At 38.0% G+C, this 15,035-nt stretch overlaps 1 protein-coding gene across 5 annotated transcripts in view; it reads left to right on the top strand.

The window, feature by feature from the left end:
- The window catches only part of LOC136771449 (disco-interacting protein 2 homolog C), a 280,332-nt gene that overhangs the window by 226,958 nt on the left and 38,339 nt on the right, over positions 1-15,035 (top strand). For all 5 annotated transcript variants that reach the window (XM_066723806.1, XM_066723798.1, XM_066723789.1 and 2 more), the window contains 5 exons: positions 2,768-2,848; positions 3,174-3,297; positions 6,472-6,593; positions 7,336-7,447; positions 12,760-12,869. In XM_066723806.1, the coding sequence (XP_066579903.1) occupies positions 2,768-2,848; positions 3,174-3,297; positions 6,472-6,593; positions 7,336-7,447; positions 12,760-12,869 (549 nt within the window). The remainder of the gene's footprint in view (positions 1-2,767; positions 2,849-3,173; positions 3,298-6,471; positions 6,594-7,335; positions 7,448-12,759; positions 12,870-15,035) is intronic.

The raw sequence follows: 15,035 nt of genomic DNA, 5'->3' as shown, positions 1-15,035 counted from the left end.
AAAAACACTTAGACAAGGAAAATTATAAAAGCAGTCCTGAAGTAATCCTAGTAAGCAAAGCACAAGTGGGGTGCAATCATACTTATTTGTGTTTTCACAGTTTTGGCAAATGACTTGAAATTGCAGTTTATTTTTCCGCATTGTCCCTCTATGAAGCTCAGTTGTATAATGTACACTTAGTCAGCACAATTAGATATTCAAAACCTTAATGCAGGTATTTAAAAATGCATCTTAATAGCATTTTAACCTAACTTAAAATGAGTAGGTGTATTAATAGGACCATAAAAAATTCCACTCCTTGAGACTCCTTAATTCTTCAATTCATATGAGGAAAATATTTTCATTTAAGAGGGAAACAGGATACCAGCATCATGACATATTAGCATTGTGCTAATGATTGAATCCTGCTCTACAGTGCACACGTGGTATATCTCTGTATGATATTCTTTCTTGTTTAAACTAATTAGTAGTATTTATAACAAAATAAATTGATGTTCTGAGGATGTGCTATATATTTTTTATCACATCTCCGTTTAAAAATGCAGTATGGCAGTAATGTATTTTGATTGGTTTGTAAATATTGCCTGAATTATTACTAACAAGTAAAATATCTCCATCTTTACAACATTCACATTCAATATCAATGTTTTCTTAAAAACTCTACTGTACTCTACTGTTTTACTGAATGTATATGTCTGTATGATAGAAAAACACATATAATCTCACAAAAACATAAAAATGAACCATGACCAAAAATCATACAAATGGATAATAACCAACATCAACCAGCATCAGAAGGTGATTGTTTGATTCTCTACATTTCCTGAAAATACAAATCTAGATGTTTCTTTAAACAGTAGTAAAACCTAAAAATTGAATGACCAGATGACCATCTAATAATCTGATATGAATTTGTTTTTTATCCCTAATGACCCTAATGACAGTGGGTTCTCATCACTCACTCCATTCAGACTGGTCCCACTGGAAACAGCCTTGCAGGTGCATAGCCACTAGTGTTACAAATGAAAAAAATCACACATTTAAAATAAATGTATATATTTTTATTGTATTCTAAATATATTATTATAATTATATAAACATAATTTATATATTGCACTTTATGTAAAGTTTGAAACTTACATTTGAAATAGCATTACCAATCCGTGGTGCTGAATTCCCTTCCCTGAGGCCTCTCCCTCTCCCTTCCACACTGGCAGTTACTCACTCACGTTGACTCATTGGGCCCTGTCTTGCCATGTAGTCCTGCAGTCAGAGACATAAGAACATAAGAAAGTTTACAAACAAGAGGAGGCCATTCGCCCCATCGTGCTTGTTTGGTGTCCATTAATAACTAAGTGATCCAAGGATCCTATCCAGTCTATTTTTGAATGTTCAACCACATCGCTGGGGAGTTAAACGGAAAGTGAGCCTTGGATCACTTTATTGATCCAAGGAGCAGTTATTAATGGACACCAAATGAGCTCAATGTGTTGAATGGCCTCCTCTAATCTGTAAACTTTCTTATGTTCTTCTTATGTACATTTATAAAAAGGAATCTTCCTTTTTTACATAGCATGAGAGCCTGATTGACCTGATTGATTAATGGGGTTGAGATGGGGCGATTGCTTCAAAGCAAAACTGTCTATGGTGATATCATAGAGCATGTCTCCTCAGAATGAAGACAAAAATTGTATCGCAGATAATTGACAACATAATATATTGAGGTATTCAGGTTTTCATGATCGAAGATGGCACAAAACTTTTTATTTTTATTATTTTTGCGGGAGAGGGGATTCAATACCGGTAAGAATCAAAGTTTAGAAGCAACTTCTATTAATGTAAATTACGATGCCTTTATGTGGCAGTGTGTTCACCTGTAATCGATTTGTATTGTACAATTATTATTATTATTATTATTATTTATTTATTAGCATACGCCCTTATCGAGGGCGACTTACAAAATATAACAGCATTTTTCACATCCGAATGCTTTGTAATATATCATAGTTCTGGGACAAAATCTTACCTTACAATATTATATATTTACCTGAGATGTGTTCTTATTTGCAGGATTCTGTTTTTTTGTTTTGTTTGTTTGTTGTTTTTTTGCACAATGCAGTGGACGACATTTCTGTTTTGAACATATTAATATCTATAGTTGGTGCCTTAAGAAACTCATAGCAATTTGTTTCCTGTCTGAAGGTACTTGTAGGCATCATCAGGAATGGCTGTTGAGCATAGTTTCCAGCTAGTAATTGAATTGACCTGCCAAGATAACTTCTCCTTTTTACATGTTCTGCTCAGATACTGGTGTAGAAAAGCACCTTCAAAGCTAGAAGAGTACTTTACATTAGTCTTGATTTCTAGCCCACCAAATTGAGGAACTGGGTGGAGTAATAGCAATCAGTGAGTGACTATTATGAAGCATAAAAATGAGCTATGGTAATCTGTGACTTATTTATATGGGTTGTAATTACCTTTAAAGGAAGACATCTTTGGGAAGACGTATGCTGGAGAATGCGGTTTTCCTCTACAGTCACAGCCATACTCATTCAGAACATGGTGTTCCTCTGACACTCCTGCAGAGAGCCACAGAGAGGCGCCTGTTTGTGAGTGTTTTGTCCCCAAAGGTATTTACAGGAGTAGTGCTATTTAAGGAGCACTCTATCTGTTTGGGGCTTGACAAAAGATGCTCTGCAAGTGTGCCCTGTATTTGTCTGTGGTCATTCAATTGGGGATTTTGTTTGCTCTGGTTTGTTTTATTTAGTTCCTCTTCCTGTCAGAGGTGTTACAGTGGAGAGCCCAGACCACCCCAGACCACGTGCTGTTCACTCTGCTCAATTCAAGGGTAAGAGTCTTCACACCATTTGCTGACAATGTCTTTATTTTTTGGTGTTTCAATTTGTTTATTTTACTTCCATTTACTCAGATGCTTCCATCTCTTCTGTCTGTCTATAGGTATCTGCTTACCTAACTATCCTATCTTCCGTAACCTACCTGTCTGTCTGTCTCCTATCATATTTTTAAATATTTATTTATGTATTCATATATTTTCTACTGTATTACCAATGTCCCTTTATCACATGTTATCACATGTTACAGCCCATGATCAGCCTGAAAAGATAAATAGCCTTCCCCCTCACAGTGTCCGATTGTGTCTCTGCTGTCCACAGGGTACCATCGCTAGCTCCTTGACCTGCCTCCAGCTCCACAAGCGAGCAGAGAAGATTGCTGCCATGTTGGCAGAGCGGGGGCACCTGCAGGATGGGGACCACGTGGCTCTCGTCTACCCCCCAGGTAGGGCTGAGTGTGAACGGCTCCCACACGTATCCCTACAACGCACCAACTACACAGCATCCGAAATGACTTGCTTTCCATGTTCTGCGTTTACTTTCATTGAGGCAGTCTCAGCCGGCCAATGTCTAAAAAAGCTTTAGTTTTTTTGCCTCTGTATCTGGATGTCAACGTATTATGGTTATATTATACCAAAGTCATGTTTTGTCCTTAACAGAAATTACAAATGTGGAGGCAAGTAATAAGAAAAACAAATGCCTAAAGCAAAAATCTAAAAGCCTTAATTATAATATAAGAACATTAGAAAGGTGTGTGTTATTCTAATAGTTAGGGGGAGAAAACTAAAAAATAATCGCCAATGATGCTAATACATCGATGCCACATCGATGGAATCGAGGAAGTACGACTGGGATCCTCCAATCCCAGCTGCCCTCAAGCCACCCGTCATTTTACACACTACAGGCTGTACAGCTCACACGAGATTCAGCGCTGGTTGGAAGAGACACACATCCCTTGGCAAACCTGTAGGCTGCTGGGATCAAACTGTTTTTTACTGACTGAGCCACTCTAGTGGCCATGTTATTATGATTTTGAAAGCAGAATCCCTTTGCCTGACCTGTGAGTTGATTTTGGGAGTGGTGCACAAACAGGGATGGCTGCAACCACTGATCCTGATCAAATTTACTGATGCATTTCATCCGGTTCAGAAATTGCCTAATGCCTATTGTGCATGTTTTATTTAAAATTATTTGTATCACCTGAGGTAAGATAACTAGGTGCATTTGCTTTCATTCACATCCTGCTATTTTATAAATCCAAGACTGGAGGGGTGGTGATCACAACACACTTGTTAAATAAGCATTTTCACCCCCCCATTTCAGTGTGTTAAGTTACCTGAATTATTTGCTCTAAATCGTCCTTGCTTCCATGTGTGTTTACATGGAAATTTGAATCTGTATGGCCACGCAGATTACAATCAGTGCATTCCAGTCACAAAGGCACAAACTTGAACAAATCAATAGTCACATTCACACTGAAATGCCAGCAAAATGCAGGCAACATTTGCCTATTTTTTCCAGTTGCTCATCTATTCACACTGGCTTTGAATGCTGGAAAATTGCAGGATGTACCCATTCACACAGAAAACTGATTGCCGGCAAGAGCGTTGTAGCCTTGGGAACAAGACTCTACAGAAGCCTGTAGTTTTGTGAGAGGAGACATTGACATTTCAATTTTTTTATTATTTTACCGTTTTGCCAGTTTCCTTAGAGCAAATAATCAAGAGGGAAAAGCAAACGATATGTCAATCTAGGGTGCGTATTCGTGCTATGACCGTAATGAGAGGGTCATGACATACTGCTGCAAATTTAAATCAACTAAAATAAATGAGAAAAAAGCATAAGATCATTAGAAAGTTTACAAACGAGAGGAGTCCATTCGACCCATTGTGCTCGTTTGGTGTCCATTAATAATTAAGTGATCCAAGGATCCTATTCAGTCTGACTTTAAATGTTCCCAAATGTTCAGCTTCAACCACATCGCTGGGGAGTTTGTTCAGATTGTGACGACTCTGTGTGAAAAGTGTCTCCTGTTTTCTGTCTTGAATGCATTGAAGCCCAATTTCCATTTGTGTCCCCGGGTGCGTGTGTCCCTGCTGATCTGGAAAAGCTCCTCTGGTTTGATGTGGTCAATGCCTTTCATGATTTTGAAGACTTGAATCAAGTCCCTATGTAGTCTCCTCTGTTCCAGGGTGAAAAGGTTCAGTTCCTCAGTCTCTCAGTAGGACATTCCCTTCAGACCTGGAATAAGTCTTGTTGCTCTCCTCTGAACTGCCTCTAGAGTAGCGATATCTTTCTTGAAGTGTGGAGCCCAGAACTGTACACAGTATCCAGATGAGCTCTAACTAGGGCATTGTACAGTCTGAACATCACTGCCCTTGTTCTCAATTCTACACTTTTGACAATATACCCTAACATTGTGTTTGCCTTTTTTATTGCTTCCCCACATTGTTTGGATGGAGAAAGTGAGGAGACCACATAGACTCCTAGGTCTTTCTCATGCGTTACTTCATCTAGTTCTGTTCCTCCCATAGTGTAATTATAGTGGACATTTTTGTTACCTGCATATAATACCTTGCACTTGTCCACATTGAATTTCATCTGGCAGGTGCCGGCCCCCAACTGAATATTATCCAAGTCCCTTTGAATAGCCTGTGCTGCAGAGATTGTATCTGCTGAGCTACCTATTTTAGTATCATCTGTATCACAAGTTCTTCTTCAAAGATGGCTTAACCTTGTTGTGTTGTGGTCGGAAAAATGCACCCGCATTCTGATTGGTTACGTCAATTAGCTGACGCAATGCATCGACAATGCAAGGACGTGACGCGTTATTTGCCGGCATTTGTTTTCCTGCTCCATTCACACAGACCCATTGCTGGAAAATTACTGGCAATTAGACTAGGACCTATGCCAGAAAATTGCTGGTACACAGACCTTGCTGGCAACAAAATGCCACCAAAAAGCCAGCAATTGTTTCAGTGTGAATGGGGTAAATGTCATGATAGTAGTAGAATATTTAAGTCCTTCAAAAAAATTAAGAGTACTCCAAAACTAGGTTTAACATGCATCTGTGAAGTTTATTGATAGTTGGTTGGTTATATATTATAGTGTTGTTATATATTAGCCACATAATACAAGTATAATGGGTTTGCACTAGTTACTATTTTCATTTTTGTTCTGTACTAGTAGAGAGTTTAATGAGACCTGTTTTAAGTTTGAGACATCAGTTGATTAAACACCCTATAATTCTTAAACTTTATTTTTCCTAAACATGCCCCCCAAAAATGGAGATGCTGCTTTATTTGTATTACTCATGTTTAGGTGATAACTCAGTTTTAAGTATCTAAGACTGACTAGATCACTTCAGAGAGATAGAGAGAGCACTTCATTTGATTCAGGTGGTGAGGTTCCAAGGATGAGTTATTTGTCTGTGACTCGACCAGCATTTCATGACTAAAGAAGCATTCAAAGAGATATATCTGTAATGAAAGAACTTGGTGAAGCATGACAAACACTGACAAGGAGATTGCATCAAAGAGGCATTCACTTAATAGGTTTAAACCTACTCATTTAACCTTCTTGCAAGTTATTTTTTTTTTCTTTTGTGTCCTTCATGCAGGCATAGATCTAATCGCGGCATTTTATGGGTGCCTGTATGCTGGTTGTGTGCCAATCACAGTGAGACCACCACATCCTCAGAATATCGCCACAACCCTGCCCACTGTAAAGATGATTGTGGAGGTCAGTCAATCCTGGTCACAGAGACATGTTCTTTATGGAAGGTGCTGTGTAAGAACTGCTGCCATTGCTCAACTATTCCACTAGCAAATACCTGGCTGATCTCTACCGAATTCTGAATAGGAAGACACCGGTAAAAATGCAGAGGATACGTAGCTTTAATTGAACTATACTTATTTCCCAGCGATGTGTTTTCCTTGCTTTAAACTGTTTCGTAAACTTTAGATGGCTGCCCTGATTCAAGTAACATTTTACAGAGTCTTGACTTGGACTGGAATGACATCACAAGTATGATCCCCCAAGCTACATGTAAACTGCAGACCTGTTCTCCATGTTACCTTGATTATTATTGATTGTAAGGTGTTTTTTTCTTCTACGTATGAATATAACCATTATAAAGGTATCTGCAGTTTGCTGTCAGCAGGTGGGATCAAAGTTTTGATTTAATACAATCCTCAGTCCAGTCAACTGAAAAAAAAAGAGAACTTGGCTGCATAGTAATGTATTAAACCTCCCACGGGCTCCTCAGTATACTGCTTTCAAAAGGTCAATGTCAAATATATCACGTATCTATTTAATGTGTGCTTTTCAATACTGAATCAAGTCGTGTAGTTGCATAAGTCAGGCCTGGCTTCTTATTGTGTTACTCTTGCTATCATGCCTGGTTTATGGCATTGTGTTAAGGGAGGAGCTCCGTCTCTGTGTCTCATACTCTGGAATGTTCCGGAATGTTTTGTCTTCGCAGGTCAGCAGGTCAGCGTGCATAATGACGACACAGGGAATCTGCAAACTGCTGAGGTCCAGAGAGGCGTCGGCCGCGGTGGACGTCAGGACGTGGCCTCCAGTCCTGGACACAGGTAAGACACAGCCCTGGCAGTTACCCCACTACACAGCCGGCTTCTGTCAGCCGTGGCCAGACACAAGATCAGAACATCTCATTGAGGCAGAAGAACTCAAATTAGATCCTACTAACAAAATGGAACCTTCGTGGGTTAAACTTTTGAATAACATACCTGGAGGATTAGTGGTAGGAGTGTGTTACAGACCACCCAACTCAGATATTCAGAAAGATGTTGCATTGTACAGTGTAATCAGGACTGCATGTAGCAAGGATGTGGCTTTTATGTATGCAGAAGTATGCAAAAATATATCAAGAGAAAGAAAATGTTGTATAACACATACAAAAGGGATAGAGACTAAACAAAATACAAGGAATATATTGGACTCCAGAGATGTTAAGAAAGGGATCATGAAAGCAAATAAGTAAATGGAAAGAAACATAGCTATTGGAGCTAAAACTAATGCAAATAGCTTTTTTCAATACTACAACAAGGTCAATAAAGGAGGAAGTGAAACAGATAAAGTTTCAGATAAACAGATAAAATTGAAGTATCTTGGAAAACGAACAAGATGTGCCAAATGTTCAAATTGAGTATTTCACAGAGGTTTTTACAAAAGAAAAAACAGACAACATGCCACAGGTTAACAACCAGTCCAGTCAAACCCTACGACAGATCAGGATAAATGAGGAGGAGGTACTAAAGGGACTAGCAGAATTAAAAACCAACAAATCACCTGGGCCAGATGGTATATTTCCAACAGTACTTAAAAATATAAGGGAAATTATTTATAGGCTGCTATCTCAAATATTGCAAATGACACTTAGAACAGGGGATGTGCCAACTGACTGGAAGACGGCAAATGTCAAACCAGTCCACAAGAAAGGGGACAAAACTGAGCCAGGAAATTACAGACCAATCAGTCTCACCTGCATCACTTGTAAAATGTTGGAAAAAATGATTAGACAGAAAATAGAGGAGCATCTTAATGAAAACCATATTCTTGGAGATAGTCAACATGGGTTTAGACGAGGCAGATCATGTCTTACTAATTTATTAGTTATTTTAACATGCAACTGCAGCTGTAGATCATGTGAAAGCATATATGATATACTTAGATTTCCAAAAAGCTTTTGATAAGGTTCCACACCAAAGACTGAAAAATTGGAAACAATTGGAAGCTGTAGGCATTCAGGGTAATGTAAGTAGATGGATTATGAACTGGTTGATGTATAGGAATCAGAGGGTGTCAGGAGTTGCTTCTAACTGGAGTGATGTTGTTAGTGGAGTTCCACAGAGATCAGTACTAGGACCTTTGCTTTTACTAATATATATTAACGATCTGGAATCTGGGATTGTTGGCAAACTTGTCAAATTTGCAGATGATACTAAAATAGGCAGCACAGGCTATTCAAAGAGGCTTAGATAATATTCAGTTGTGGGCCGACACCTGGCAGATGAAATTCAATGTGGACAAGTGCAAGGTATTATATGCAGGTAACAAAAATGTCCACTGTAATTACACTATGGGAGGAATAGAACTAGATGAAGTAACGCATGAGAAAGACCTAGGAGTCTATGTGGACGCCTCACTCTCTCCATCCAAACAATGTGGGGAAGCAATAAAAAAGACAAACACAATGTTAGGGTATATTGTCCAAAGTGTAGAATTGAGAATAAGGGCAGTGATGTTCAGACTGTACAATGCACTAGTTAGAGCTCATCTGGATACTGTGTACAGTTCTGGGCTCCACACTTCAAGAAAGATATCAATGCTCTGGAGGCAGTTCAGAGGAGAGCAACCAGACTTATTCCAGGTCTGAAGGGAATGTCCTACTGAGAGACTGAGGGACCTGAACCTTTTCACCCTGGAACAGAGGAGACTACATAGGGACTTGATTCAAGTCTTCAAAATCATGAAAGGAGCTTTTCCAGATCAGCAGGGACACACGCACCCGGGGACACAAATGGAAATTGGGCTCCAATGCATTCAAGATGGAAAACAGGAGACACTTCTTCACAGAGAGAGTTGTCACAATCTGGAACAAACTCCCCAGCGATGTGGTTGAAGCCGACAGTTTGGAATCATTCAAATATGGATGTAATACTTGGACACCTAGCATGATGAGTCAAATGGCCTCCTCTCATTTGTAAACTTTTTTATTTTTTTTGTGTTGTAATCCCCTGCCCACCCAACAGACAAGGAGAACAGCACCTCAGTGGGCCCAGGAGAGTGCTGGGATTTACCATCTGTCACTGGACTGGGGATTTTTTTGTAGTATTTTCTATTATTGGTATTATTAGTCTGCATGATCTTGTTCTCTTACAACATCATTATTTTTGTCTGTGTTGAAAAATGCAGAACCTGTTTTCTCTGGGATTCTTTCTTAATTTTTTCTAATTCTTATTATTCGTCTCCTTTTTGACCACTTTTTCTTAAGGTATGTCCTCCTACAGCTTTGAAGCTACTACCACGTGATTTGGCAATAAATTAGCCAACCATACAAATGTTTATGCTTTTGTTTTGTGTGCAGTTCAGACTTACGGTTTAATTACGGCTTACGGTCTAATAATTGAGCTCAAAACTCATATTTTTCCTATACTTTGCCTGACATCCCACAATTTCACCACTGAGGGAGCCATTTTGCCATGAAAAATTTGCAAAACCAAAGTGATCGGCAACCGTTGTTCTCATTGTTAATTTTAAATATACAGTTAAGCTTGTGGAACGATTACATGTCTGGAGAACAAACACTTCAAACATTTCACCACAAGAGGGGGTACTCGACTGTGAAATCTGAGCAATTTGACCAAATCCAAAGGAACATGCAAACTCGAATGTGCAGATTTGAGGTTGGTCACATTTTGCTCGCGTGATCTGCCCAAATCCAACAATATATAGGAGAAATCGCTGAGAAAGTGGACCTTTGCTGGATATTTAAATAGCAACTGCAGTCTCTCTATGTACACTCTAATTTTTCAACGCAGACGAAGTTTCCAATTAAACTCGTCCTACGGTTTTAAACTGTTCCAAAAACCAACTTAGCAATCTGTTTGCACCATGTCCCGTATACTACGCTATTGTTTTTATTGTGGTTGTTTGGTCTACTTTTGGACCTCTATACCACATGCTCTAAAAGTGAAAGCAGTATATAACTCTCTAAAGGCTGTAAATACAGTCATAGTACTTATTGAATGCTTATAGCAAACCTTAGGTGCAATATCTGCTCACATTATGACCTAAAACCTTCCTGGACTGAGATACAGTATCTTGGCTCTGTTGCAAGGTGCCATCACAGATTGAACATCTCATCATGCCTTCTATGATGCTGTTATGGTTAACATACTATGGAACACTAATAAGAACTCCTGTATAAAGTTTCCACTGAAGTTTTCCATTCTATAGATAGGGAGAAAATTGCCACCGGAACTCTTTGTTACTCCCATAATGCACAGTTTACTATTACTAATGGACACATATAAGAGAAACCATAAGTGGGTTGTCTAAAAATGACCTTTGACCTCTCTTGAGGTAATTTTGAGCTCATTTTGAGATTTTTGCTACATACTAACAGAGAGGAGATAGGTCTATGGTCATTATAGATCACATATAGGAAGTCATATATGAGCCATCTAACAGTATATTTAATTGTGACCTTTGACCTCTCCATCAAGGTCAAACTCGTATTCAGATTCAGAAAAGTCCTACTTTCACCTAGAAGGAAGGTTCTCAGCTCCAATCTGACTTCAGATTCTGAAAGAGCATCATGGGTTTACTTATGAAAAGTCTAAATATCCTTGACCTTGACCTCTAATTAAAACTCATTCAAAATGTATCTTAGCTTATTGTTTAATCTCCACACTGAACTTCTCTAATGTCCGCTAGATGTAACCCTTGTTCCAGCTTTCACCTTATTCTTTCCTGGTTTTCTGTGTATTTGACCTGATTATTGAATGATCATTTCCTATCCATTGGACTAATAACAGTTTAAATTAGTTTAATACTGTTTTATGTATGAATATAGTACAGTATTCCACTGTACTACTAATAATAATTATACTACATTAAATTTGAGCTTCAGTACCGATTTAATATTATTGTTATTATTCCATATTATTCACTCCTACTACCTTAATTAATTCCCTATAACATTTTCTATATTATTACCTTGTGATGTACTACAGTAGTACAACAAATACTGTAGTGCACTGTATTATACCGTAATATACTATGATACTACTATAATACAGTGTTATACCATATTACACTTTTATACTATACTGTAGTAACTTTAATATACTATAGTACACTGTTGTATACTGTAGTGTCTTGTACTTAGTACAGTACTACATGTACACTAAAACATACTGCTTACTGTACTCACAAATACAAAGTTTCTCCAGCATTCTACGATTTTTCAGAGGCCTTTATCAAAGGTGACTTACATGGTTTAACAATCACTTTTGCTGTCCTATATTGTACAGTGTGTGTGTGTGTGTGTGTATAATATATATATATATATATATATATACAGTACTACCAAGGTAACAACATGTACAAAGTACAACTGTACAAAGTACTTAGAGAACCCTTGTGTCTTCTGGTTCTCATGTCCAATGGAGGGCTCTCAAATATTGAATTAACTGAGCCATTTTATCAGTGTTAGATATATGACACTCTTCAGTGGTTTAACATTATGTAAAGGTTATAGTTTGTAGCTTTAATTTGATTCTTTTGATTCAATGTGCACAGCCTGTAGCCCATAGAGAATTATTTAATTAATCTAGTCAAATCAGCTAATCAGAACAATTAATTTACTGGGAGCTGAGCTGGAACAAAAGACAGAAGTCACTGTGGCCATTGTTTGAGACCCCCAAGACCACTGACCTGTTTTTTGAATTACTAGTAGTAGTACTAAATATATTAATCTTATTCAGTTCATGTATTTGGCCAAGACATTCCCAAACATAATTGTCCTATAAACATAACTGCAAACAAACACGTACTCAGTTACATAATGTGGAGCAGTTTTACAAGAAATGGAGTGAAACAACATGCAGCACTTAAAGCAAATGAGGTGTGGAATTACAATGTGCTGCTTTAGGAAGCTCTTTCAAAATAAGGATTAAGCAAAAGGTGCTGCAGATCCAGTCTTCCACAGTGGTCAGATACATAAAATGGACTCTGATAAACACAAGCACAGAGGCTGTAAGGAGACATTGGAAGGGTTTGTCGGCAATGGAGCTTGTTATAACGTGTATTTAGATAATTTTGTTTTATTTTGCTTATTTTCTTTTTCTTTCCTTCTTTCTATTTACTTATCCCTCAGATGATTTGCCAAAGAAGAGGCCCCCTCAGCTGTACAAACCCTCCAATCCGGACACTTTGGCCTACCTGGATTTTAGCGTTTCTACCACCGGAATGCTAGCAGGAGTAAAGGTAGGGTTTTCAAGATCCTGACAGAGGAATCATGTTTTACAGGTATTGTTTTTTTAAAGGCAGGGGGGATCAATAAATAAGAATCACATATTTTCCCACGGTTTCCTATCAGGTAGTTTACGAATACCAATAACTGAAAGACTGGTGTTCAGAGTTCACAGTGGGTGTGGAAAAAAATTACATGTTTGTTTCTAATTGAATGATTTTTAATCTCTGAAAGATTGTTCTACTCAATTTTATCCCTTAAAATGTAATTCAGCTATTTTAGCTTCCTCAAATAGTTTATAACACTGCCTGTTTACACTCTTATTCATTGCCAGTCATGAGATTTTTCTTCACTTTAAAAAAGGACAAATTTTGTTCATACTGAAGCCAGGTAATAAGGGTAAAAAACAGAAGCATTTTAGTTGATACAGCTCTGTAGGATTCTACCAACCTTGGGAACAAGAAACTATTTGAACACCCAGATTGTGGAAGCCTGTCATCAGCAGGCTTTAAAACAGAGCTTTTACTGCGCAGATAGGTCTTTAGTGCACCAAACAAGAAGATTAATTTATTTTGGTAAGTGGATACTCGCCGTCATTAATAGGCAGCTGCCATTACAAGGCATAACAATGATTGAATTGAATCCTGAAGCAAAGTAGTGAATTCTATTGCACTTCATCCACATGACAAAATCAAGTTCCCCTTGAGTGTCTTGAGAAGGGCCCAATACAACAGTCTTGAGCTGTATAATGATTAGTGCTTCAGAAACCTCAGCTCTGTATTTCTTTGCACACAATGGATTTAATTAATATAGAACACAGGGAAAGACAGTGTTTTGATCTCATTACTTTCACTCAGATACTTTTTTTGTTTTTTGCTTATTTTTCCCCCAACATTTTGTATGTTCATTGATTCACTTTAAATCAAATTCCTTTTTAATGATGCATAATACAGAGCTGTATTATATTTCAATATTTACATCAATGTCCCATATCAATAAAACCTCAAAAGAAGCTTCAGAAAAGATTGGTTTTAGATTTTGTGTATGAAAGACATCAACAGTCTTGATATATGTTTTTAATGTATTTATTTTCCTTCAACGTGAGGTAAATTACAAGGAAATTGAATTTGCATAATCCTTTTATTTTTTAATATAAAAATTAAACCATAAACAGTGGAGGTCTTTTTTGTGTTTGTTTTCTTACATAACAAATAATCCTGCCATATCTCCAAATAATTTGCTGCATGATGGTCCTCACTTTAATGACCTGCGGAAAAAGCACTAATGACAATTGCCCTCCTTAAAATCATTTTAGCTCTGTTACATAAGGCAGCAAGTCACCCTGGCACTGAGGCAGGCAATGGTTATAATAACTGTGTGTGTCAAGTTCACTTACTTGTATACGTCTTCACTGTGGCCTGTTTCCAGACTATTTTAAGGTACATCACTGTAGGCATTTGACACAGGATGTATAATTTCACTGGACTGCAGTGTGCACCAGCTTTAAGTCTGAAGTATGGAAAGAGATCTTTAATCTTAAAGATGTAATGTATACGGTTGATGCCAGTAAACAGCATTACAACAAGTAAAAAGTAATTCACAGATACATTTATAAGGCATTTGAATTTTTAGTTATACTGCATTTTCATATTTATTTATTTATTTTTATTTAATGGGCTTTGAAATTTGTTGCCATGTCAACTGGGGCTGGGAACGTGCACACGCAGCTCAAAATAAACTGGAACTGTTTCTGTTTTCATTGTTGTTCTGATGCTAAGGTTGTGCTCCGGTGGAATAAAATGGCTCATGGGCATCCTCTGACATGAACAGTTATACAGACTTAGGATCTGCTGGCTGCTGGGCTTGGATCAGTGCTGTGGAGTCCATTCACTGGGATCTATGAGGGTCAGGGAATAATTAGCAGCTGTGATGCCAAGGCTTCAGTGAACTCTTGACCTTTCAGCTCTGACTTGGATCAGGGATTTGAAATGTATTGTCTAGTGGGAAATGTAGGTTGTAAAATAAAATAATAATACCCCCCCTTAGTCACCCCAACCCCCCCCCATCCCCCCCGTCCCACTTCCCCTGCTGCCCCTCTACAATGCTATGTTGCTGTTGACCCCAGTGAACCCAGCTCATTTGTGATGTCCAAGCAGATGCCTGGCAGGCCTTAAACGATC

This window comes from Amia ocellicauda, chromosome 2 (genome assembly GCF_036373705.1).
Source record: "Amia ocellicauda isolate fAmiCal2 chromosome 2, fAmiCal2.hap1, whole genome shotgun sequence".
Taxonomy (NCBI): Eukaryota; Metazoa; Chordata; class Actinopteri; order Amiiformes; family Amiidae; genus Amia; species Amia ocellicauda.
This window is presented reverse-complemented; position numbering and strand designations above follow the sequence as displayed.